We start from the raw sequence: 24,946 nt of genomic DNA, 5'->3' as shown, positions 1-24,946 counted from the left end.
TTATTTGGCTTACATGTCTCAAGCACAGTCCATCATTGAAGAAAGCCAGGGCAGGAACTTAAGGAAGCACACAGACAAGAATCATGAAGGAATGCTGTGCTGGGTTGCCTCCATGCTCATTTTCAGCTCCTTTCTTATTCTTCCAAGGACCATCTGTTCAACGGCAGTACCACCCACAGTGTACTGCTTCCCAAACACACTCATACATGCTTACATGCCTAGAGCCCAATTGGATGGAGGTATTTCAATTGAAGTTCCCTCCTCACAGGAGACTCTTCTTTGCATTAAGTTGACAAAAATGAACTAGACTATTCCCTAAGGTTCTCGTCATGAATGTGTCTGTTAGGACAGTTTTAGTTGGTATTGGATTCAACTTTCATTTTTCTATGAGTCTCTTGCAAATAGAAAATGGTTAAAACATGTAAAGCTAGCTGTATAATATTCTTGCAAATTATTCAATTGATTATATTTATTATTGGTATATTTGAATTTACTATTGTACCAGGCTCTTTCTTTTGGGTCACCAAATCATGACACACACTTACTATTACTTTTGAATGCTCGGCCTTGCTAGCTCTTTTAATTTAAATTAACCTATTTCTCTTTATCTATGTTTTGTCTTGGGCCTTTTTAACTTCTTTCTTTCTGTATAGTCTACTTTCCCGCTGTCCCACTGTCTGCCTAACTTCTTGCCCCAGATGCGTCCCTATTCTCTCCTCCTTCTTCTCTTATTCTTCCCCTTCTTCTTTTTGATCCTAGATTTCTCCTCCTATTTATTTTCTCTCCTTGGAGCCCTGCCTAGCCTTTCTCCTGCAGAGCTATTGACCTTTCAGCTTTCTACTAGACTAATCAGGTTCCTTAGGTAGGCAAAGTGAAACAGATGCAGCCCAGCTTTACATAAGTAAATACACATCCTTACATTGTTAAACAAATGCAGCAGGAACAGAAGCAACACAGCTTCACACAGTTAAAGAACTTGGGAAATGAAAACAAAGACATTAAATGCTTTTAATTCGGCATCTTCCTTATCTTTTCCTGTTTTTATTGAGTGTTTTGGTTTTGTTTTTCATTTTTGTTTGTTTGTTTTTGTTTTTTTAGATAAAGTCTTTCTGTATAACTCTGGATAGCCTAGTAGTGCCTGAAATGCAGCCCAGGCATACCTCAAACTTGTGACAATCTTCTTACTTCAGTCACCAAGTGTAGACTTTATAGATGTACACAATACTCAGCTATTCTGTTTTGTCTTAGTAAAATACTTCAGTTCCATCTTGGCTTAAATAATACCTATCATCTGTCTATTGATTTATTTTTGTGAGAAATACATTCACACATGGGCAACTCTATTCATGTGGGCTGGTTTGTGCGTGTATGTAGATGAGCATGCTTATGTATGAGGTCAGAAATCAATCTTGGGTGCTGTTCCTTATTAGGCACCTTGCTATTTGTTTATCAATTTGGATATAGATTTAATTGGTATGCCTTGGTACTCAACAAGTACACTAAGCTAGCTGACCTGGGAACACCAGGAATCACACTGTCTCTGTCTCCACAGTGATGGCATTACATGTGTGTATCACTACACTGGATTTGTCATCATCAGGTTTCCATGACTACACAGAAGTCTTTTTTCTAATGCAGTTGTTTTCCATCTTCATTTATAAATCTCAAAATATGAACCTTTTCAAATCATTAGTGATTACTTAGCAATTTGTCTGTATGCTTAAAAATTTCTTTTATCCGTTACAATTTTTTTTTTACTAGACAACACATTATTCTTTCTATTTATAACAAAGTAAACATCCATCACAGCAAATTGCCCCAGGTTTTGTTTCCTTTGTTTTCAGTATCTTCCATTTATTCCAAATAGAAAGCTGACTGTTCATACTATAGAATTTTGGTGGTCATTATTTTGAGACATAGTCTCACTACACAGCCCCTGCTGGCCTCAAATTCACAAAGATTCATCTGCCTCTGCCCCCAGAGTACTGGGATTAAAGGCGTGTGCCATCATGCCTGGCTTTGAAGAGAGAAGTTTAGGTTGAGATTATTGAGTCATAGAGCATAGAAGATACAGTTATAATCCTGAATGATACAGAGTGATCATGACAGCCTACAGTTGATGCCAGAGCTTTGACTACACATACTTCTATGTAAGGTCTAGATATCCATAAGTTATAGTCATCTATAATGGATTCATTTCTCCTTCCTACTTTGCACAGCTCTGAGAGCTTTTTTCTGCTAGACCTTAAAAAAAAAAAAAAATCACGAAACAAGGTGTGCCACGTACTTCAAAGGAAGTATTTCAAAGAACAAACTCCCCCTGGGCAGCTACTGCATGTCCTCCTAAGGTCGCATTGCTCTTTGACAGACCTTTTAGTTTACGGCTAACCTACGCACATAAAGGATGCTTCTTCTACTATAACTTCAATTTATAAGTGTTCTAAAATGGGGCATTTTCTTATTATCTAGTCAACTATGTGGACACAAAATTAAACAAAATGAACTCATCTGTGACTTACCAGATAGAAATTATCATAAAATGATAGATTTAACAACAAATATCAACGTGTAAAGAAAAAGGCATATATGCATTATTTTAATATGCAAAAACTTTAATTAAATCCTTTAAAGGTCCACATTAATGTTTCAATAATAAGTTCTTATTGTCTCAATTAAAATCAAATACTTCTTTTTCTTTGTTGTTTTTTGTTTGTTTTTGAGACAGCATATTATGTAGCCCGGACTGGCTCCACTGTCTGATTAGTCAAGGTGATTCTCCTGCCTCCTGAAAGCTAGAACTAAAGGTATGCATTACAACTTGAAGATACTTACCTTTTAACACCTGTTCAAAGCTATCTTTAGTCAATTGAAGATTATAAATTATTGCAAAATCAGTGATTGAAACAAATTATTTTTCCTTCAATTTTATCTCATACATGTTACAACTATTGCAACTAAACTTCCTCCAAGGCAAAGTTGTAACAGTCCCTTCAACAGACAAAAAAAAGAAAGAAAAGAAAAAAACCCACTGGAAAACTTGTGCCTTTAGGCAAAACATGATTGCTTTCATCTAAAACATGTATTTCTAGGGCTATAATTAAGGGATTATATAAAATTGAGTATTTTGTTGACAGCCTTAAGTTGAATCTTAAAGCTGTGCTCCTGCCCTACCATCCACCCCAGCATCTTTCTATGGAGAATACCTTTTGTTACCTCATATATTTTGCTCATAATTTCTAAGCATAAGCTTCTAAATAAAAGTTGTTCCTCCATCTATGTTGGGATGTCAACAGCTGTTGGAACTGTTCTGGCTTTCCTTAGGCATCCATGCTGTTGGAACATCATGAGTGCAGTTTCCCTGTCATTTCTAGGAGAAACAATCTCATAGTCGACACCCTGGCCCTCTGGCTCTTACAGTCTTTCTATCTGCTTTTCCTGATGTGCTCTGAACCTTAGGTGAAGGAGATGTACTATAGATGTATGAACTGGGGCAATGCCAAATCATTAGCCCTAGAAACATTCATGTGCAGGCAATACTGAACAGAGTCAACAGGTTGTGTTTATATGTTTATAAATATATGTGTATGTACATATATGTGTCGTAAACTATAAATTACTATATGTATATCAATGGTTAAAGAAGAGGAGGCCTTATAAATTGGAGGGTTTTAGAGGGTTACATGGAAGGGAAGGAAGGGATCAGGAGGAGTAAATGATATGATATATGATTGTACTTTAATTAAATAAACAAAAGGAAAAAAAACAAAAAACAAAACATGGCTCCTAGAACGAATTCAGCCTTTCCAGAGTGTATAAAGTAAAGGCTAAACTAGGTTGTTAGTGACTATTAATGAGCTAACATCAGAGGATGAAAATCCCATCAAGCCCCCTTCGTTGTCTTTCCTCATGCCTGGTTCTTTGGTGATTATGGACTCTGTGAATATGGACATCTTAGCCACTTCAAACCTGCTTTGTGTAGTGGTCAATCTACACAAATTCAATATCTTTATTTTGAACTAATTTCAAATGATGAAGGCAAATGTACTTCCAAGTAGTAAAATGTATCCAGGGTATGAATATGACTGTAGATGGAAGGTTTTAGAAAAGGGTTGCTGCCATATACACAGTAAACAGATGAAAAAACACTCAACATGGAGAGCTACAGAAATCAGTTTTTCACAGAGACATAATGCCAAATTGTACAGGCTGAGCATCACTTAAAATCTAGGTGCATTTATGTATGTAATAATGAAATATTTTCCTGTGCTTCTGCACAGAGCAGGACCAGGATGTTCCAATGAAATGACATATATTATGTTCTCTTTATCTGGATCTAAGAAATGCCATGGTGATAAATGAAACAGAACTCTCTAGAGTCCTAGAAAACATGATGCAGATTCACCTCTGTGACGCTGGGGATCAATGAGCAAGAAGCCTAAGGTGATGTTGTATTAAATAAATAACAGACAGTTCTATGTTTCTAATTTTATTGGCAGCAAACAAACAGAATGAAACAACCAAGCAGATGATACCGAATGATATGTTATTACAGCAAATCAAAGAACCATATAAAATACAGTCAACACCAGGACCAAAATCATAGAGCATAAAGTATACTCAGATGTAGGAGGAAAAAGTTTATATGCTTTCCCCCCCTATATATATAATACATCATATCATGGTGCATGAGGCTGCAACGGGACTATTTAAAGCACATAATCTGAACCAAGGGACTTCATCTGTAAGTAAACAATATTATAAAACTAGGACTAATACACTGCTTATTGTCAAGGGTACTGAGAGCCTTTGCATATCCAATTTCTGTTCACTTAGTATAACTAAGAAATAAATAAAGTATGCTTTTTACATAGACTCTGAAAAGTCCTCTTATCACTGGAAGCATCACCATTAAAGCTGAAGAGTGAGTTGTCGCATTTAACTTCAAATGACGCTGGGATTCTTAATCTTTGCTAGTCAGAGATGTTTTTCCAGATGACCAAAGGAATATATTACTAATTTCAAGATATTCCAAGATTTGTGTGTGTGTGTGTGTGTGTGTGTGTGTGTGTGTGTGTGTGTGGTGGAGAATACAGATTTCTTTGCAGCCTAGACCTGTGTTCAAGTGGATTCAAATCAGCATTTCGGCTCATGTTGACTTGGTGTTCATAAAGTTGGCCTTAGAGAATTTCATTATGTGAGTCGTGGAAATGATACTTTCAGTCTAAACTGAGAAGACCAATAAATTCTGACTTATATTGAAAAAAATCGTCTTTAATTTCCAAGAATGAAGATGCATCGGAGAATAAACCTCATTGTAAAGTTTTACAGTGCCCTGGGATATACCTATAAATGATTCACTCAGAAATGAGTCTGTGATTTTTTTATTAAAATCAAGATACTTTTGCCATCTCTGCTTTATTAAATTTTCTATCTTTCTTGCCAATGGCATTCATTTGAAATTAATTTTCAGAAGGATTACAGATAAACCAGAATCATTTCAATGAATGTGAAAGGCAAAAATTATTATCAAAATTAAATTTTAAATAAAAATATTTTCAAGAGCCAGAGATTCAAGCTCTCTCTATAAATCAGAGAGAAATGTGACAATTATGCTATGAAATTGTAGTGTTGACCAATGGGAGATGCTTTTTTGTGTTTCTGTTACCAGGAGGCCACAGCACCAGGTCAGCTGTAAACTATTTACTTCATTTTATCACACAGAACAATTTGACAAATATATTACTTCAGATAGGTTCAAACTTATAAGGACATTACACATTTGAGTTGAGCCCAAGATTAATCCCCAAGCTACAATTTCTTCCTAGGGATGTGTCCACATAGCACACAACATTTAGCAATTGTCTAAGACGAGCATTCAATAGACACATAACTCGGTTTTAAATTAAGCTGACAAATAGGGAAAAGAACAAGGGATCCCTGGTAATTAACTTTTCTCACATTTTTTCGCAGCTTCCTTACACATTAAAGGTCTGATCATCACTATTTTACACTATTTAGTGAGTAAAGAAAGCATTCTTCCAGATTACACAAAACACTCATTTAGAAGTTTCTGACCAGATACTTCGAGGTCATTTAGGACTAAAACTTTCTCTTTAGCGCACTGGTTTTCAGCAGTGGGGTACTGGCAGCAGAGAGATATGGATCCTCCTCATAAGCCTCATCCCACAGGGGGGTGAGGAATAACAGTCACTAGGCCCCCAGGAAGAGTATATGTGTGTATAGCATCGACAGACAAGTACTTCAGTACTCTAAATGAGTATTGGCACATGTTTAGTGTCATAGATAAAGATCTTCATAGGACATTTTTTTTTTCTCAGAGAGCACCAAACTAAAGTTTTCTATAAAAAGTGAAATAAATGAATTGGGACACTTATGATCCTCCCTCTGAATTAATAGAAAAGGAGTGAATTGGTTTCCTGTTGCTGTTAGAATTAACTGCCACACTGTTAGTGGCTGAAAGCAAAATAAATTTCAAACAGATTTACGTGGAAACCAAATACCAGTGACCCTGGGGCACAGTCACAGTGGTGTGAGGACTGTGTTCCTGGAGGCTGGAGTGGTAATACGTGCTGCCCTTCTTGCTTCTGACATGGAAAGCATTCTCTACTCGGCAAGCACTTGTCTGTCTTTGGAGTCAAAAGCACAACATCTTTCAGGCCTGATGAGTCAAAAACTCTTCTTCCTTCTTTAGTATTTTAAGGCTCTTGTGATTGCACACTGGGTCTGTATGCAAAATCTTGGGTAACCTCCCCAACTCAAGATGCTGAATTTATTCATATATGCAAGGTTCCTTGTGGTATATAAGATAACAAGTTCACGGGTTCTAAGATTAGGACCAGGAGACATTCAGTGGGGGGCTTAGTGTGCCTGATATAATGCATGCCATGAAATACTTTGAAGATATATTTAAGGTGAAAGAAACAAATGCAGAAATGTGTGCACACCATGAAGAAGGTGTTCTGTACATACTCATAGCATGGTATATGCTAACTTCCAGTAAGAGAGGACATAAGAGTTGTGTAACAAATGTCACAAGTTAAGATGTAAAAATATTTATTCAACTTTACTATGAGGGTACATTTATATTGTGAAAATACAGTTTTTAAGTAAAAGTCATTTTAAAATTTGAACATGAAACTATGCATTACCTGATGAAAACACACTAAAATCTTTCTTCGAGAAACATATAAGAACAAAGGCTTAGAACAGAATTTTAAGGAAAATGTGGACTATGCAATAGGAATGAAATGTGAATCCTATTCTGTGTTCTATTTCCTATGTACATAGCCAAGCAGGTAGTTTTAATTATAATCTATGTTTGTTGAATATATATATATATTGGTCTATTCTAGTAAGAGCACCCATATGCCTGACTAGGGAAAGCTATAAAGAGCAATAACGGTGAGAGGTAGTTAGTTATTGAGGAGTTTTGAACTGATATTTATCAGGGATTTTGACCTACATTTTTTTGTTGCTGTTATATCTTTGCCTAGTCTGGGTATGAAAGCAATACTAGCTTCATATGTGTCTGGAGGTGATCCCTCTGTTTCTTTTTCTTTCCATTTTTTAATAATTTGATGTTCTTCTTTGAAACTCCAGTTGAAATCTGCTTTGAGTCCATCCAGACCCATATCTACAACTCTGTACAAAAGTCAAATCCAAGTGGATCAAAGACCTTCATGGGACACCTGAAATACTGAAATTGCTAGACATAAACACAGGAACCTACAAAATGTAACTGCAGGAAAGGACTTTCTGAATAGGATTCCATTCTCCCAGAATTCAAGGCCAACAATCAGCAAAGAGGATGTCAGAGGAAACAATCAGGTAAGTTATCGGGGACTATGGGGGTCCAGCCCCTCGATAGTCCCCTCCCAGGGTCCAGGAAGAATCTACAACCAGCTGATAATTAATCTTTGATGAAAAGAAATGAATCTATGTACATGAAACTCCTTAGACCATACACTTTATTCTTCTGAGTCAGTTACAAGCTTATATTCTGCTCTCGTATTTAGGTCTTTTCTTGCCTGATTTCTCTCTACACTTGTCTGCGGTCCCCTCTGGGTTCTATCTTAATTCCTTCATCTTGTTCTGCCCCTTCTAGGTTCTCATCCATCTTGTTCCTTCCCATATCATCTTTTCTCCCATCTCCTCCTCTCTCCTCATCTCGTTCTTCCTCATCTTGGTTGTTCCCCATCTGGCTCGTCCTCATCTTCCATCTCATTCCTCTAGTACTCTCTTCTAGCCCTTCAGTCTAGTTCTTCCCCATCTCAGTTTGTTCCTCTCAAGTTCTTACCTGTCTAGTTCTTCCATTTTCTTTTTTCTTCTCCCCCCCTTCTGCCCTGGAAGTCCCGGTATATAAAAGGGAGGGTCCGAGCTAAACTGTGTAAAGCTATTACTTAACGTCCACCTCTCCTAGGCAGTGTCTCCTTGTGGAATTTACCTTAAGTCAGGAGACTTGTATGTCAGCTGTTATCACTGTTAGTCCTCGGAAATTGGGTGACCACCTGGGCGGTGTCTCCTTGTGGAAGTCAGGAGACTCGCCTGTGGGTGGTTATCACTGTTAGTCCTCTGAAGTTGGGTGACCACCTGGGTGGTGTCTCCTTTAGTCCTTGAAAATGGCTAGGGGAGATATCTGATTCCAGAGAAAGCCTTTCCTAAGGCTGTTCTCCAAATGCCTGGAATGTGTATGTCTAGAGAGTGATCAGTGCACATTGTTAGCCCTTCTTAGGGAAAAATCAATTGGGAAAACAATGAAGGCACACATGATTTTTATAACAGAATACAGCTGATACAAGCCAAGTAACACCAAAAACTCCTTGGGATTTGGCTTCCTCTGGAGGAATTCCCTGATTCCTCCACGTAGTGACTTTGCCATAACCAGCTGAGTTCTTATGATATATTCCTGCGGCCTGCAGCAGTAAGTGAAGAGGAAACCCAGGGAATCTTACTCATGCTAAACAAGTACTTTACCTACGGAGTTAAATCTACAGACCACATAAAGGTGTATGATATGGCTTTTTCCTTTTACAAAAGTAAACTATCTGGAAACATTTATTGATAAAGCGATAATTATTCCTTCAGATATAAAGCATCAGTTGCATTTTTTTTTGTAGGAAACTGAATCCCTTGAGCTCACTAGTCCCTGACATTGACTGTAAATTCCTGTAATTATGCTTACATAATCAATGTGGGAAGTTTTGTGTGCTTTTGAGAGGAGATCTCCCTATGCAGCCCAGGCTGAACTCTAACACATGAGTTCAGGGGACTCTTTCCCTTCAGTGCCATAGTAGTTAGGACTCCTGGTACATGCTACCATGCCATAAGAATCAAGTTGTGCTCCAAATCCGTACAAAGGCACCAGGTTAAAGAAAATCACTGCAGAGGTACAGAGAAAGTTCCAATGTCTGCAGGCATGACTCATGCTACAGACCTACTTGCTTACATCTTTGCCTCTGTATAATCCTTTCTCTATTCTTTAATATTGGCACCAGTAATAAGAAAATATTAGTACCTATTTTAATTATACATTTGCTATTGATCAAACGTAGTGTTAGGCTCACTAGTTATATGTTTATAACTGAGCTAACTGAGGTTAAAATGTTGTTATGCTCTGGAATCCAATTCATTTCCTATGATATATGTATTTTGTCATCGTGTGCTTTGTCTCGCAAGTTTAACGTCGCTTTAAATTTGAAATATTTCCTTTGGAATACTTTCTATATACAATTTTCATATTCCTTTTTCTAGCTCTTAATCATTCTAACGCATATTATTTTCTTTTCACATTTTATCAACTTCATGTTGAGAAAACAAACCAGAAAATAAGTAACTAACATGAAATAATGAATAATAATAATCCACTGGTCTATATTTTATTTCTAAGCAAACTGATTTGCATTTTTACTAAATAATTCACATTGAACTATACTGTTCCCCAAAATCTATTTGTTTATAAGGCCTGGTATTTACAACATAATAAAAAGGAAAAGAGTATCCACTTAACATTTTCAAATAGTCAAATATAGTAGCATCAAGCTATCAATGGGTGAAATAGCATAAAGAGGGTATCAAAAACATTCTACTAAGCAAAAGCATCAAAATGAATTAGGAATTCAGAAGGATAATTCTTCTTATATGAGGTTATAAGCCAGGTCAATTTAATATGTGCAGATGCTGCCTGTTCCACGTGTAGAGAAAACTGTAAAGCAGCACATGGGAACTCCTTTAATAACTGAGTAAATATTCTGCTTTCAATACACTAGCTATACACGGGCCACCATTATTCATCTGCTCATTAAAATGGCATACGTTTTTTACATAAACTCTTCCAAAGGGAGGTAATTATAAAAAATAACACTAGTAAATTCTATCTTGTATCGGGAAGAGAAAGAGGCCTGTATGTATGGAAGAGCTACTGTAGTAACAGGGCCTGAAACAAATATCAGTGAGTGGACACAGCCCTTGATAATAACACCTCTACCCATCTAAGGGCAATAGCTTCTTTCACTCATTTAAGCAAAGGGGCTAAGTGTGCTTCTGCTTCAGTTCACAATGAAATATGTGAATTCTGGTAATGATGATGAGAAATGTTTAAATAGAAGCAACTGAATTCTGAAAAAATACGTGCGTCTGCTGGAGTTATTCATTTGAAAGGGGTGTAGATTCAATTGCTAAGGAAAACAGACCTGAAATAAGAAAGATTAATGAAATACAATGATGGAGAAGGTGTGATCTCTGATTTTGTAAGTGCTAGTTTCTGATCTTAAAGAGTTTTTAATCACATGGATACATACACTTGCCAATAGGTATTGGAATAGTTCTTATCACACAAACGTTCGATGATAAGTTTTCAGTAACAAAACCTTGTCATATTTTTGGTTAAATATCTAAAAGCTGATAAGGTGTATATTTTTCAATGATTAACTTGAAAACAACCTTGTAGTCCAAAGTGGTTGGTTTTATGTTTCTTAGTATAACTTTTTCAATTTTTACCAGTTCTTTGAGAGTTTTCTGCAACATTCCTGCAAACAGATATTTGTAGCTGGAGTTTTTCTGCCTGGCCCACAGTCAGGACAAATCTGTCTCACCTGCCAGTCCCACAGCCGCTCAGACCCAACCAAGTAAAAACAGAGACTTATATTGCTTACAAACTGTATGGCCGTACCAGGCTTCTTGCTAACTGTTCTTATATCTTAAATTAATCCATTTCTATAAATCTATACCTTGCCACATGGCTCGTGGCTTACCGGCATCTTTACATGCTGCTTGTCATGGTGGCGGCTGGCAGTGTCTCTGACTCAGCCTTCCACTCCCCAGAATTCTTCTCCTCCTTGTCCCGCCTATACTTCCTCCTGCCTGACTACTGGCCAATCAGTGTTTTATTTACTAACCAATCAGAGCAACACATTTGCCATACAGAACATCGCATAGCACTTGTGTTTTGATCCCGTTTATCCCCACTGCTCTCTCCAGACCCACCTCACTCCCCTACCACATATTCTGCAACAGCAGGAGAAAGAAAGACAGAAGAATAACAAAGCAACCAGCTTATGGCTTTATTCTCATTAGTGGTACTTTTGTATTTGGGAAGTCATCGTCCTCCACCTGTTCAGGAAGACTTTCCTTCTCTGTTTTTCACTCCGGCACCCACAGCTGTGCCTGCCACGTGTAAGTCTAGGGTCTGACGCGAATTAGCATTATGTAAGTTCTTAAGGACTGCTGTCATTCATTTCTTGGGTAAAGTAGATCGAAGTATCACTTACAGAATAGATTATCTTTTCATTGTTGAATTATGTTGGTTGAATTATGTGTTGCTCGGAGCTGTGTAAATCTATTTCCAGACAGCTTATTTCAAGGAGTAAACTTGGGTTCTTAATTGCTGTCAAGATTTATTCTGCATTTTATTTAAAGGCAGGTACATGTCTTAGTCTCTGTTCTACTGCTGTGAAGAGACACCATAGCCGAGGCAAATCTTATCAAAGAAAGCATTGGGGGTGGGGGGTGTTTGCTTTTTGTTTTTGTTTGTGTTATTTCCCCTGATGGAGGATCTATCAAACGCCTGAGATGATTCTCAAGGTCCCGTAAATGGGGAAAACATAGTCTCCATTACACATCAAAGATCGCGCTGGGTCAGAACAGATCCTCCTGGGCTGTCATGCTGATGACACACTTTCCTGTATTTCTTAGATAAATACTGAGAGTGATGAAAAGGTATCAAAATTGCCTCATGCTTGCAGCCTGACTTCACCCAAGTATCACCATTGTTTTAAAAATCTGAACACCATAGCCAAACCACTCTTGTAAATTTGGAACAGACTCTCTATACAGATGACAAGGACACATTCTCGGCACCTTTTTATGTACAGGGCTCTGTCCTCTGATAGTCTCAGAAACACGCTGGTAACCGACCAAGATCCTAGCTAGTCTACCAGTCGAGAAACTGTCCTCAAATGGAGAGCTGGGTTAACTGTGGGGCTTCCTTAGTACATTTTCCTTCTTTAAAGGATAATACTCCAATGACTACAAACTGTTGCCACCTAAATGTTCATGTTTCATGCCTATTTATTATACAAGTCCTGAATCAGCTACATGCACTCAGCTGGAAGTGGAAGTCCACTCATGTTCTTGCATACAGCTTTTCTTTACAAAAGGGTTATTGCTAGAATTGTTGAGTCTAATTAATAAGAAAATGCCATTAATTCCACAGGTCTTTATCAAACAACTTGTAATATTGCTGTCACTGATATGACATGAAATTTTGGCAATTTTGATGACCTCAGATTAAATCGCTGGCACACAATGAATTTTCTGTTAGCTCTTGCTTGGAAGCAAAACAATATCATTGACAATTGTTGATACAGAGAACAGACACAGGACATATTGTTGTGTACTTGTTCCACATTTTCAAAACTACAAGCTATCCTTGCTCCTGCATTACAAATGTTTATGCTAAGTATATTCACAGTTTGCAGTTCATTAGCTAGAGATACATCAGACAATCTTTTCTCAGATAGACCCAGAAAAAGTATAGCTTACTGGATTCTACTTAAGAAGTTAACTTTGTGTGGTGGTGGCTGAAAAACATATAGTATGTCCTCATAGTACTTAAACTCTACTGAAATTCTCCTTAGTTTTAAGATACTCTCTTCAGTGCTATATCTTTGATATCAGCAGTCGGGAGCAATTTTTTTAAAGTAAACTGAAGAATATTTTTCAACAGAGTATCGACCTAATATTAAACTTCTGAGAAATCAATGATAAATGGAGGGAGTAGACTAAGATCATTATGCCAAGAGATCCTAAGACAAAAGTGTTGTACCGAGAAAAGGATGTGATGAGCAGCAGAGATGCTGAATTAAGAAGGCAACCTAATCCGCTTTGGAAATCTTACCTTGTAATAAGGATAGCGGCATCCACTGAAGCAATGTCTTCACCCCAGCTTGTCGACATCTCTAAATGTATATCGTTCTTCCTGCCAAATTCTTCATGCTGCCACTTACAAAAGCTCTCCAGCATCTTCTCTCCGTGGTGCCCAATATACAGATCTGCCTACAACAGAGGTGGTTTTCATTTTCCAGTAAGATTATTCTCAGATATACCTAATTACCCGATGCGTGGGTCCTAAGGCAGCATCCGAAATTACTAATGCAGACAGCTGAATGTGAAATTATATAAAACGTGGGAGGCAACTAGTCTTAATTTATCCTGACCTCAAACAAAACACATTAAACAAACAAACAAACAAAAAAGTAAAATTTGTGAAGGTGTAATAATAGCACAGCCATGAAAATCAAAAAGGCACAATGGAATACTTAAGCAGCTGATTATGTAATTTATGAAAAGAATTTTTCTGAAGTAGTCTTTAATTAGTTTTTTTTTAATTAGCCAGAGTGATGCCATAGACCACTCTCCATTTCAGCTGTAATACAGATAAGAAAATACCTTCAACACATATGTTTAAGTACTAGGAGAAAGCTGTCTTTTAAAATAACTTCGAATTACATTTTGGAAAGTTAAGGTTTGTTGTTAGGATCCTTGGAAACTAAGAACATTCCATTTTTCAAATAAAATTGAGGGATTAACCCAAACCAAAGGCCAGTTTTATGTATAAAGTATACATAAAATAAAAAGTGATTCAGTGGGTATTTTTGGATTTTGAGTCAATAAAAGAATATCCCTAAAATTCTCTCCACTTAAAAGTTCCTGAACACAATTTCTCACCCACATGATTGAATCAAAACTGAAAACTTTCTTACTGGTGTTTCATGGAGCAGAATAAGTTTCACCACACGAAGGTTGACTTGCACACCCAGACTCTTGTGTTGGAAAAGGTTAAAGACCTAAAAGCAAATAAAAATTAAAACTCCTAAAATAAAAGGAAAACTTTCATTCAAGGCCCAAAATGGAGAAAATTTCAACTCAGTATAAAAAACATATTTTAAAAACTGGTAGGTAACACAGTTTTTTAATGTGGTATCATACTTTCATGGTTTTGTTGTTTTTTTTTTTTCACTTGAAATTTATTTAATAGGTATTACAAAACATATGACTGGACACAGCAAAGTTGTGTTTCTACAAATCTTAGTACAGGGATGAGACTAAAATCAGGCTGCCAAGCTGACTCAGGACAAGGCTAGTAGAGTCTCAGAATGCAGATGAAGATGGGCAGAAGAGTCTAAAGTAAGACAATCTGTCCACTGGGGAGGAGGGGAATGCCAAGTGACCTTAAAATCTACTCAGTTTATTCTGTTTTCCCTTCTGTAAAAAATCACTCTTCATTAGCATTTTCTGATCCTCCCTTGAAGAAAGTTTGCCCAGTGAAATCTGTCAAAGGATTACTGTGGTGATAATCATCCCTAAGGCACTAGACACCAACTTTTTTCTGCACACCAGAAGTTGGCAATCATATTTAGCTTCCTGGGAGTCAGCCTGCTTAGATTTTATGTAATAGATATTAGGGTCTACTCCTCAACTGGAATCATACCTGCTATTTAAAATTACATACATCCTTAAGTGGTTTGACAAAATTCATTCTTATTCCACCCTATAATTATTTTATAACATTTGTGTTAGAACCATGCTCATAAACCAATACTACAACATTGCTATACTACAACAATGTCTTTCAAAGACAGATAATAAAGGCAGAAGCAGAGAACAGAAAAAGGGAAAGAAAAGAAAATTAAGAGTTTTGCCATTTCAAAATTAGCGGCAACGGTTTTAAAATAAAGCAATGTCTGGGTAATTGTTTGCTGTTTCATTGGAGACAAATCAATTTTATGTGCCTAAGACATCAAATCACATTTCTACTCATACTAAAGAAAGAAAGGGATGAGTTAAATTTTAGAGAACTTGAAACCCTTGTTTCAGTGCCCAGTGCTACAAAACAATATTCTTAGATTCAAATCTACTCAGAGTTCTCTTGAAAACCTTTTTGTTCACGGTAAGGTTTGCCTACCATATTCAAGATCGTCAGAATGAATCTCCTGGCTGCATCCACTCCATGGTAGGAAACCATCGCTGGATCGGCCACCACTACAGTCTCGATGTTGTATTCCTGGGGCAATTTGTATGAATATCGCTTTTCTCTTCTATTCTCTGCTGGTTTTTTAGACCTTGGTCTTCCTTTATCTGCAACAGAGAAATGAATTTTTCAGTGTATTTATTACACTAATCATTCATCATAGAAAGCAACACCGAGTAAAGTCCTACAAGGCAGAATCTCAGAGGACTTTGGAGTAGTGCTGGGATGTGTCAATTCTGCTGAATTAAGGTATTTTTGTCTCCTAGTCCTCCTCAGTTTCCCCAACCTATAAAGTAAACTTTAATGCAATCTTTTTCCTAGTGTTATTGATGGTTTATGCCTATAAAAATCATATCAGTACAATTTCTAACAGAGTCCACACGAAACAAAAAATATTAGTGACTTTTTTTTTACCCTGACGACAAAAGAAAGGTCTGCTTGTAAAAAGTACCTAGAATTACTGTTGTGTACATCCCAGGCAGATGCTCTGATTACTAAATCATCATGAATGAGATCAAGCCTTTGACTCCACCTCCCATCATGTGTATAAAAGTTAGACCTTAAAGTGATAACGATTCCTCAAATGTTCCTAAATTACAGTGGCAACTAAAAACATACTTTTATATGTTTAACCACAAAATATTAACCACTTCTGTTTATGAAATAATGCCATGGACACAGAGAAAAGAATGTCCCAAAGTGGAAGAAGAAATTTGCTATATATTTCCAGATTATGTAAATGAAGAACAGTTCTAATTTAATACAAGATAACCAAACTGAAACACAGAAAACAGACTTGAGCAGTTGTTGGTAACAAAAACAACAAAAATCTCTAAATCTCTAATTTACGTACAAGAAAGGCTTCAACCTAGTTTGGCAACATGAAAACCAAAAGCAAATGGAAATGAATGAATAAATTAAAGGACTTATAACAATGAATGTTGATAGGAATGCAAAATAGATAACTGAACATCCACATGTATGTGATGCATATTCAAAACAGTTCCATATGTAACAGCCAGGAAAAATTGCTCATTGAATTTGGGTGTTTGTCTTCAAAGACTGTACTGAAATAACAAAAACACAAAATATACTGGTATTCAATTTGGGATAAACATACTAAAAAGCTGATTATCATGGTCTACTAACATGAAATTACACATACCATTACAAAGATCATTTCTCAAATACCTCCATTGGAATTGCACATAAGGTATGTGCATATTATTTAGAACAGCACTGTTCTTAATAGTTCACATAGGCTATCAACTGTCTAATGGATCAAACTTTGGCCTATTTATTTAATGAAAATTGGAATATTGAATAAAATGGAAAAAAAACAATTGCTATAATATATATCTTTGGATGGATCTCGAAACTCAGGCTATGCTGTAAAAAGAAGCCAATTACAAAAGAATAGGTAGTTTAAGGCCGTTTGCAGACTGGCAAGCCCTGGAGTTAGACAGCAGGACCTTGAACATGGACTAGGAGCAAACACAACTGGGATATACATGTCTATGACTCCATCTTACCATCTATTCGACCACTAACATTGCACAGTTTCAGGATGCATTTATATCTTTAATTATTTGACCTACTTGATCCGCTCGAGTGTTACCTTCTAGACACCCAAGTCAGCTCCGAGATCTAACATGAAATAGATACCAAGACAAGAGCTAGCGACCTCTCTGGTTTTAGCTATCTATAATTACTGCTTCTCTTTTTTCTTGAAATAATAGAAATTTAAATATCTACTCAATAAAACAAGTTTTACCTGACTGTCATATAAAGTCAGTTGACTAAACTAATGAACATATTATGAAAATAAAAGCAAATGTCCTTTATGCACCAGAAGTGAACATGGTAACATCTAACAAGGTAAGAACAGGAGTGGGCACATGAAGCAGAATCTGTTGATAAGATCACATTTTATGCAATCAAAACTGGGCTAGAAATGAGTATCAAAGTCCCAAGGGATGGATAAGAATGGAAATTAGGTTCAAAAGTATTTTCCAGTCTAGGACACTTAAAAATTTACTGTGTGGTTTTTCCAACTGGAGTATAAATTATACCTATAGTTATAGAGTCAAATCTACCTTACAGCAAGTATTAGCTGGGAAAATTCCTTCAAGTTTATTTATGAAGGGATTTTATCTTGCCAGAACCAATACCTAATAAATGGGTCATGAAAAGCTGTGTGTATTCTCGTATTTTTTTAACATCACTGACCTTGAAAGGAAATGAGAAACTTCATATGCTGTAAAACGTTCATTCACTACTGTGACAAGATGAATATGGAAATATCCAATAAATAAAACACAGAGCATCATTCACTCTGGGCATGTTTCCACATTTTCTGTTTCTGTTGGTTGTTACCCTTTCATTGATTTTAGGGAGGTTGTGATTGACAATTAACTACCTGCAGGTTATCCACCCTCTCCCCAGCCATGCCATCACTCTTCTCTTGGCTGGTTTGGGACTGTCCAACCAGAACCATTTTTCAGCCTAATGTTCAACTGTGTGACCATCCAGCTAGAAGTTCCAGGGCAGAATATGAGGAGAACTGGTGTATGTGATTCCTAGATCATCTTTGAAACAAAAGTACTTGTCATTCTTTCTCTTAGTTCCACCTAGAGGGCTAGAATCGACAAAGCGTAGTGAGTTCAGGTATACATTACAGGGGATAACACTGGGGAGGGCATGGGAAACAGTAAGGTGAGAAGAATGGATGACGTCAAATAATCATACTTACTATCTTGCCCTGGTTCTTTGAAAACTTCTGAACTGTAACATGTTGGAGACACAGACAGACTGCTATCTAATTTGAACCACTGTCATTTACTATAGCAACTTACAGCCTCCCTGCAACTATTACAAGGGTCTTTCACTATTCTCAAAAGGTTCCTCTTATGAATTATTCATTATAAACAACTATTACCATACTTATGATGTATTCTGCTCTCTTGGTTGCCTATATCCATCACCACACAAAGACTTCCACAAGAGGACAAGAGGACAGAGCATTTCCCTCTCATACAACCTGCCAAAAATCTAAGGATTATCAGTGTATACAAAGATCTGCTTTCATGGCCTATAGGTATTCTTGTAAGGAATTTTAGGAGTTTTGAACATTACAGATGAGTGTGAACAGATGACTACTCAATTCATTCTTTAACAAATTGTCTCTGCATTAAACCGAGCACCCCAGCTTTCCCTACGACAGCAAACTCTCCTGTAGTGTTTCAAAGCTTTGTAAGTTCGAATACACCCAGAACATCTAAACCATTCCTCTCTTCCCCCACTCATCTCCCCAATGTCACTCTTCTCTGTCAATACTGGCTCCTCTGTCAGGAAGCTGTGTGCTATGGCTCTGCTTTTGACTCTCCTCTCAAAGGAGACAACTTTACTTCTGACTCTAAAGGAAAGCTACTCAGCCTTGGCTGGTGTTTTCTGATTTGCTTGATTTCTCTCCTGGGCTCATCAGATCATGGGCAATCATAAAATGCATTAAAACTGTTTTTCTCCACCCTGTATTAAAAATGCTAAGAATTATCATAAAAGATATTCATTTAAAGGCCTCCAGAGACCTTCTAGAATTGACAATGAAGCAATTTCAACTACAGAAAAAACATGTAATTAGTGTTAAGATGAAATGTATAACACAAAGAATGAAAAAGGTATTGAACTATTATAATTTATAAAGAATTTCTATGCCATTTTTAATAGAAAGTGAAAATAAGATTATAACTACAAAGCTAACTTTAACCATGAAGAAAATGTATTCTTTTATGATAGTTTCGACTTCAGATTTACTAAGATAAACATCTGAGTAGGAGCTAGTATATACCTGGAAATCAGGACAGAAGTTGAAATGAAGATAGAATTTGTAATTAATCAATGTGAAGTTGAATCCACCAATCTGACTTCTATCATCCTCATAAAGTAAGTGAAATTATAGATAAAAAGCAAACATAACTTCCTGGAAAATGTCTATTTGCCAGTAAGTAAATACAGAAGACACTCCAAGAAGACAGAGCAGCAAGAGAATCAGAAAGACCGAAACAAGACTTGGGACTGAACACAGCAAAGAGGGCTTCTTCCCTGTGTTGACTAGTAGACAGATCATTTACTTTCCCAGACCGTGAGAGCCCCAATATGCCAGCTTCCTCTCTCCTTCTTTACATGCTGCATTTTAACCAACTATCTGTAACACTCTATGTTTCTTAATAATTCAACTCCATGGTAGAGCCCCTCTTCCAACCTAGCCATTGTGTGTGCAAGCCATGCATATTGAAGCAATTTTTTATTATGTCTGTTCCTTTATGTTGTCACTGCTTAGCTCATTCCTCCTTTCCCGAATCTTCAGATTCATTTCTGCACATACGCACATTGCTGTATGCACAGCTGCTACTGCTGCTGCACACTTCTCATTAGAGAAGGAATTGGGTAATATGCAGAAAAACACAAAGTGTGGGTCCCCTTATCGCCTGCCAACACTGATAGTCATCACAGCCATGCTGGATAGAGTATTGGAACTGCTTCAATAGTGGCCTGGTTGATTAAGCTCTAGGAGTAGAGATGATCTCTTTATCCAGCTCTGAGTTTGATTTTCAATCCCATAAATGTCCACTTTTTCTTACAGAGTCCTAGGCACGATAATAAATTTACTCTCCAGTGTTAAACATTATAAATTGATGGTGTTGGGCTGGGGTGATGGCTCAGCAGTTAAGAGCACTGGCTGCTCTTCCAAAGGATATGGGTTCAATTCCCAGCACTCACATGGAAGCTTACGACTGTCTGTAATTCCAGTTCCAGGGGATCTGGCAACATCACACAGACATACAATGCAGACAGAACACCAATGCACATAAAAATAAATAAATCTTTAAAAATAAATAAGTAAATAAATAAATTGACAGTGTCTGTTGAAGAGCATGTGAGTGCCATCATTATCCAGTGCACAGCTACTTTTCCAGGACTGTATGTCATCAAGTACAGGCATTTGGCTTCAGCCCCCTTGGCTGATGCTTTCTCAAGCCTTTACATTTTCCTGTATTTTGTTTCTTCTGCCCAAAATGTTCTTGCCCCATTAACATCTCAAAAATAAAAAATAAAAAAACCTGTGCATACGTTTTTCATTTTCCCATGTAACCACATTTAATACTGAGAAGAGCGCTGAGGTTCAGTTATCCTGTTCCCAATTTGCACACTGTAAATGGCTCTTTAGAGAGATAAGTTCCCCAAGTTCACTGATGTAAGAAGTGTAACCTGGTGGTGCGGACACAGGCAGGCTGACCCTTGACCTCACAGTTCATTGTCTTCGATCCTGCACAACATTCCTGTTGCCCAGCTCCGCACTTTAAGGAATGCTATGAACTGAGATTCTCATCACACTTACCATTGTACAATACAAGTTTTGATGGACTCACTTTTAAAATAATATATTATTCACCTCTTAGAAATAGGAATGTTGTCAGTTAGCTCTACAACATTGTGAGCTGACTCATTTTTACAGTGTCAATACAGAAGACATATTTAAAACTACACATTTCACTGATTACCAATTGGTGGGTGATTAAAGGTGGGCTTCGAACCTGATGCCCCTGACTTTAAATTCTTCTATCCCCCTCTCTTTCATATTATATTTTAATATGCAAGCTGCCAAAGGGAAAAAGCAATCCACAGTCCGACCCAGCTGTGACATCTACGACCCAAACAAGGACCATCCCAGTAAGACATCCACAAGGGTACAATAGTGACATTTATTTCTCGGAGGTAACCTGTAGCTGTCTCACTGAACTTAAAGAACACTTAGAAGGATAGAATTTATTCCTAGTACTATAATCCAAGCCAACTGCTCATCACTGATGAGCCATGGAATCCTGAGGAGAACCTACCACTGCCACTTTTCAAAACCAGTAAACTTCCTAACTGTGTTCTAAATGATCTTTATGCCCACAGGTGAGTGTGGTTCTCACCTCTTATCAAAGAAGCTCCTTTTTTGCAGCAAATGGTGACCATTACAGAAAGCCCCAACTGGTCAAAAGGCAGAGATGAACCGAGCGTGAGATGCCCAACTGCTTTACAATACAACACCTATGCCTACAGCTTAGCGTACATTACAAATCAGGGGACAAAAAGGTTGGAAGAGCCAGAGGCCCCAGGATGCCTGTTCTGAGGGTAGGTATCGTGTGTGTGTGTGTGTGTGTGTGTGTGTGTGTGTGTGTGTGTGCATGAATATGTATGTGTATATCAAGGAAGCTGTACTCTTGTATAATATTAGCAGGACCAGCCTTAATATACATCCCAGGGGCTCAGGAGAGAGAACTACTAATGGCGAGGACTATTTTTGGGAAATAGAATCTCAGCACACCGAGCTCTACAGTCTACTTGCTTCAATTCCTCTGGCATAACATCCTTTATACACAGCTTCAGTTCTGTTCTTGTGCCTAGCCCCTTTCTTGCCTGATTTCTCTCTACACTTATCTAAGTTCTATCTTAATTCTCTCTTCTTAATCCTGCCTCATCTAGGTCCTTTTCAGCTTGTTCTCACCCAGCTAGTACTTCCCCATCTGGCTCTTCCTTATCTTCCATCTCATTCCTCTAGTAATCTCTTCTAGCCCTTCAATCTAGTTCTTCCCAATCTCAGTTTGTTCCTCGCAAGTTCTTACCTGTCTAGTTCTTCCATACTCTTTTCTCTTCTCCATCCCTTGTGCCCTGGAAGTCCTGGTATATAAAGCCAGGCTTCCAGGGTCAAACGGAGGGGTGATAAGAATCACACTGAGAGGCAATAACCATTAATTATCGTTTGCAACCCCAAAGGGAAGTGACCAATGGGGAAATGAATTAACTAAAGGCTAAATTCAGGTAATATCTAAGAAGAGGGAATCTTATGTGCTCAACTATAGTCTTAAACGTGATTAGTAGAAAATGTTAAGAATCTACAAGTTGCTAGGTCAATGGGAGAAAATAAAACTGTCTTCTTTTTTCCTGTGGCTCCTATCTGTCCAAGCTATCTGCTGTTTTTCTGCAGGGTGGGGGAAAGTGTGCTCAGTCGCTAGGCAACCTGTGTACAGCTAGATGCCTCTGGTGATAGTTAAAGGGAGATCTGGAACTAGAGGTAAGGTTTGGGAAAGCAGGAAGTAAAGCTTAATTGGCACATCCACCAGGCCTTCTCAAATGGGTAGCCTGGATGCTTAAGTCTATTCTTAGAAAGTACAGAGGTATCTCTGATAAGGTACTTTCCTCCTTCTGGGGATGGACCTGACCGGATGCTGCCAATGATGATAATTACAGGGAGGCTTGAACAGGGGTTCTGGCTGAGCATAGCTATCAGTGCAGAGGGTTATCTAAATATTCCTAGAAGTGGTTAGGTAAGGAGTTAGAGGTCTATAAAGATAGTAAGGCTGTAAAAAGGGAGGGTCCGAGCTAAATTGTGTAAAGCTATCACTTAACATCCACCTGACCTAGGTGGTGTCTCCTTGTGGAATTTACCTTAAATCAGGAGCCTTGCATGTGGACTGTTATTACTGCTAGTCTTTGAAAGTGGCCAAGGGAGATATCTGATTCCAGAGAAAGCCTTTCCTGAGGCTGTTCTCCAAATACCTGGAATGGATATGTCCAGAGAGTGATCAGTCCACACTGTTAGCCCTTCTTAGGGAAAAGTCAATTGGGAAAACTATGAAGGCACACATGATTTTCATAACAGAAGACAGCTGATATATAACAAGCCAAGTAACACCAAAAGCTCTTTGGAATTTGGCTTCCTTTGGAGGAAATCCTTGATCCCTCCAGGTAGTGACTTTGCCATAACCAGCTGAGTTCTTATGATATATTCCTGTGGCCCGAAGCATTGTACCAATTAATGAAATCTCAATAATAGGATATACTAAATAATACTTGCATAATGAAAACACCAGTTGACATGACAACGTAGGTGGGAAAATCTCACAAGGTCTAACCGCTAGATGAAGAAATACATACAATTAATGGCTGCCAAAAGAGAGAGAATCAGTGTTCTCCATGGACAAGCCCCTGACGGGATATTCAATCCTAGTGGTCAGTCTTAAAATATAAACATATGAGCAACATCAAATATACTCAGGGTGTTATATTTATATATGTATATATGTGTGTGTGCATGTATATGCATGTAAAAATAACAATTAAAGAGAATAGGTCTTGAAGTTGTGGGAGGATTTGGGAAGAGTTCAAAGGGGAAAGAGATATGTAAAAATTATGTAAATATAGTGTTCATATATGAAATTAACAAAAAAAATAAGTTAAAAAAGAACACAAGATGTCATGCAAGGGGTAGGAAAGTTTCTGCAAAACATTAATTCATATACTCAATGCAAAGACACATAATCTACCTATGACATTTACATAATGGAAAGGAGTGATACAGAGATCACGCTGAAATAAATCTTAAAGTTCTATTTTGTAAGAACATTGAAACACTATGCAAACCTAAGTCATATTACTGTATTAATGTGTAGGCTCAAAGGACAAGGAAAAAAGCAATAGTGGATGCATGAGTGAAAGAAAATAAATACATTTCACATGTGGCTAATTTTAAAATACTTTCCAGGCACTGAGCTCCCCAATATAGGTAAGCTCCACAAATCATCTGATTGCTGACAGCTTCCTGTCCTTGCATGCAAGTCTTTTATCCAAATAGGTCAATATATTATGCATATTATATGTACTATGTAATGTATATCATGAACACTGTGAGTAGTCTTTGCCAAACATGAATCATGCATGTATGCTTTATTAACCTATTAACACAAGGACTCTCTAGAATTTGTGCCTTGGTGAACAATGGCCCACAAAGCCTACACTTAGTTAACATGAGTAATTAAAGGCTGGGGCTCATCAGGATGCAGAAGGTATACAGTGTAGATTTCAGGATAACTATCCAGAATGATTGTCTTAAACAGACTACTTCCAAGTTATTGCTATTGTTCTTAGTTTCAAATACTAAACCTGTTCTTCTTTTGTCCACAATGCTCTTTCATTCTGTTCTGTATCTCTTTTGAATTAGAAATTCCTAAAATAGAGAAGAGGCCTTGTCTTTCACAACATGGTCTTATCTGGCATGCTCAATCAGGTATGAATAGAGTCTCAGCAAATCACTGTAGATCCTTTCCCATACAGAATCAGTTTTCACAAAAGAAAGCAGAATTTATAATTAACATTAAAGAAATACATCCTACACAAAGAATATCATATTTTTTTCTCTAAAATGAACACCCTAGAGAGCTGTGGTCTCTGCAAATACAGCTTACTGTCACATTTCATAAACCTAGCCTTGGATACCACAGTTCATTTTAGAATTTATGTACATCAACTACATTAACACTTAAATGCAAGCTTATGAGTCTATTTTAAACTCAC

At 37.4% G+C, this 24,946-nt stretch overlaps 1 protein-coding gene across 1 annotated transcript in view; it reads right to left on the bottom strand.

Moving 5' to 3' along the window:
• Adamts19 (ADAM metallopeptidase with thrombospondin type 1 motif 19) overlaps positions 1-24,946 on the bottom strand; it is a 201,261-nt gene that overhangs the window by 128,304 nt on the left and 48,011 nt on the right. Inside the window, exons 4-6 of the mRNA XM_059246204.1 lie at positions 15,482-15,654; positions 14,280-14,363; positions 13,415-13,572 (exon numbers count right to left, since the gene is read on the bottom strand). Coding sequence (XP_059102187.1) covers positions 13,415-13,572; positions 14,280-14,363; positions 15,482-15,654 — 415 coding nt within the window. The remainder of the gene's footprint in view (positions 1-13,414; positions 13,573-14,279; positions 14,364-15,481; positions 15,655-24,946) is intronic.

Source organism: Peromyscus eremicus, chromosome 19 (genome assembly GCF_949786415.1).
Source record: "Peromyscus eremicus chromosome 19, PerEre_H2_v1, whole genome shotgun sequence".
Taxonomy (NCBI): Eukaryota; Metazoa; Chordata; class Mammalia; order Rodentia; family Cricetidae; genus Peromyscus; species Peromyscus eremicus.
Note: the sequence above shows the minus strand (reverse complement) of the source record. Positions and strands in the feature narration are given on the sequence as shown.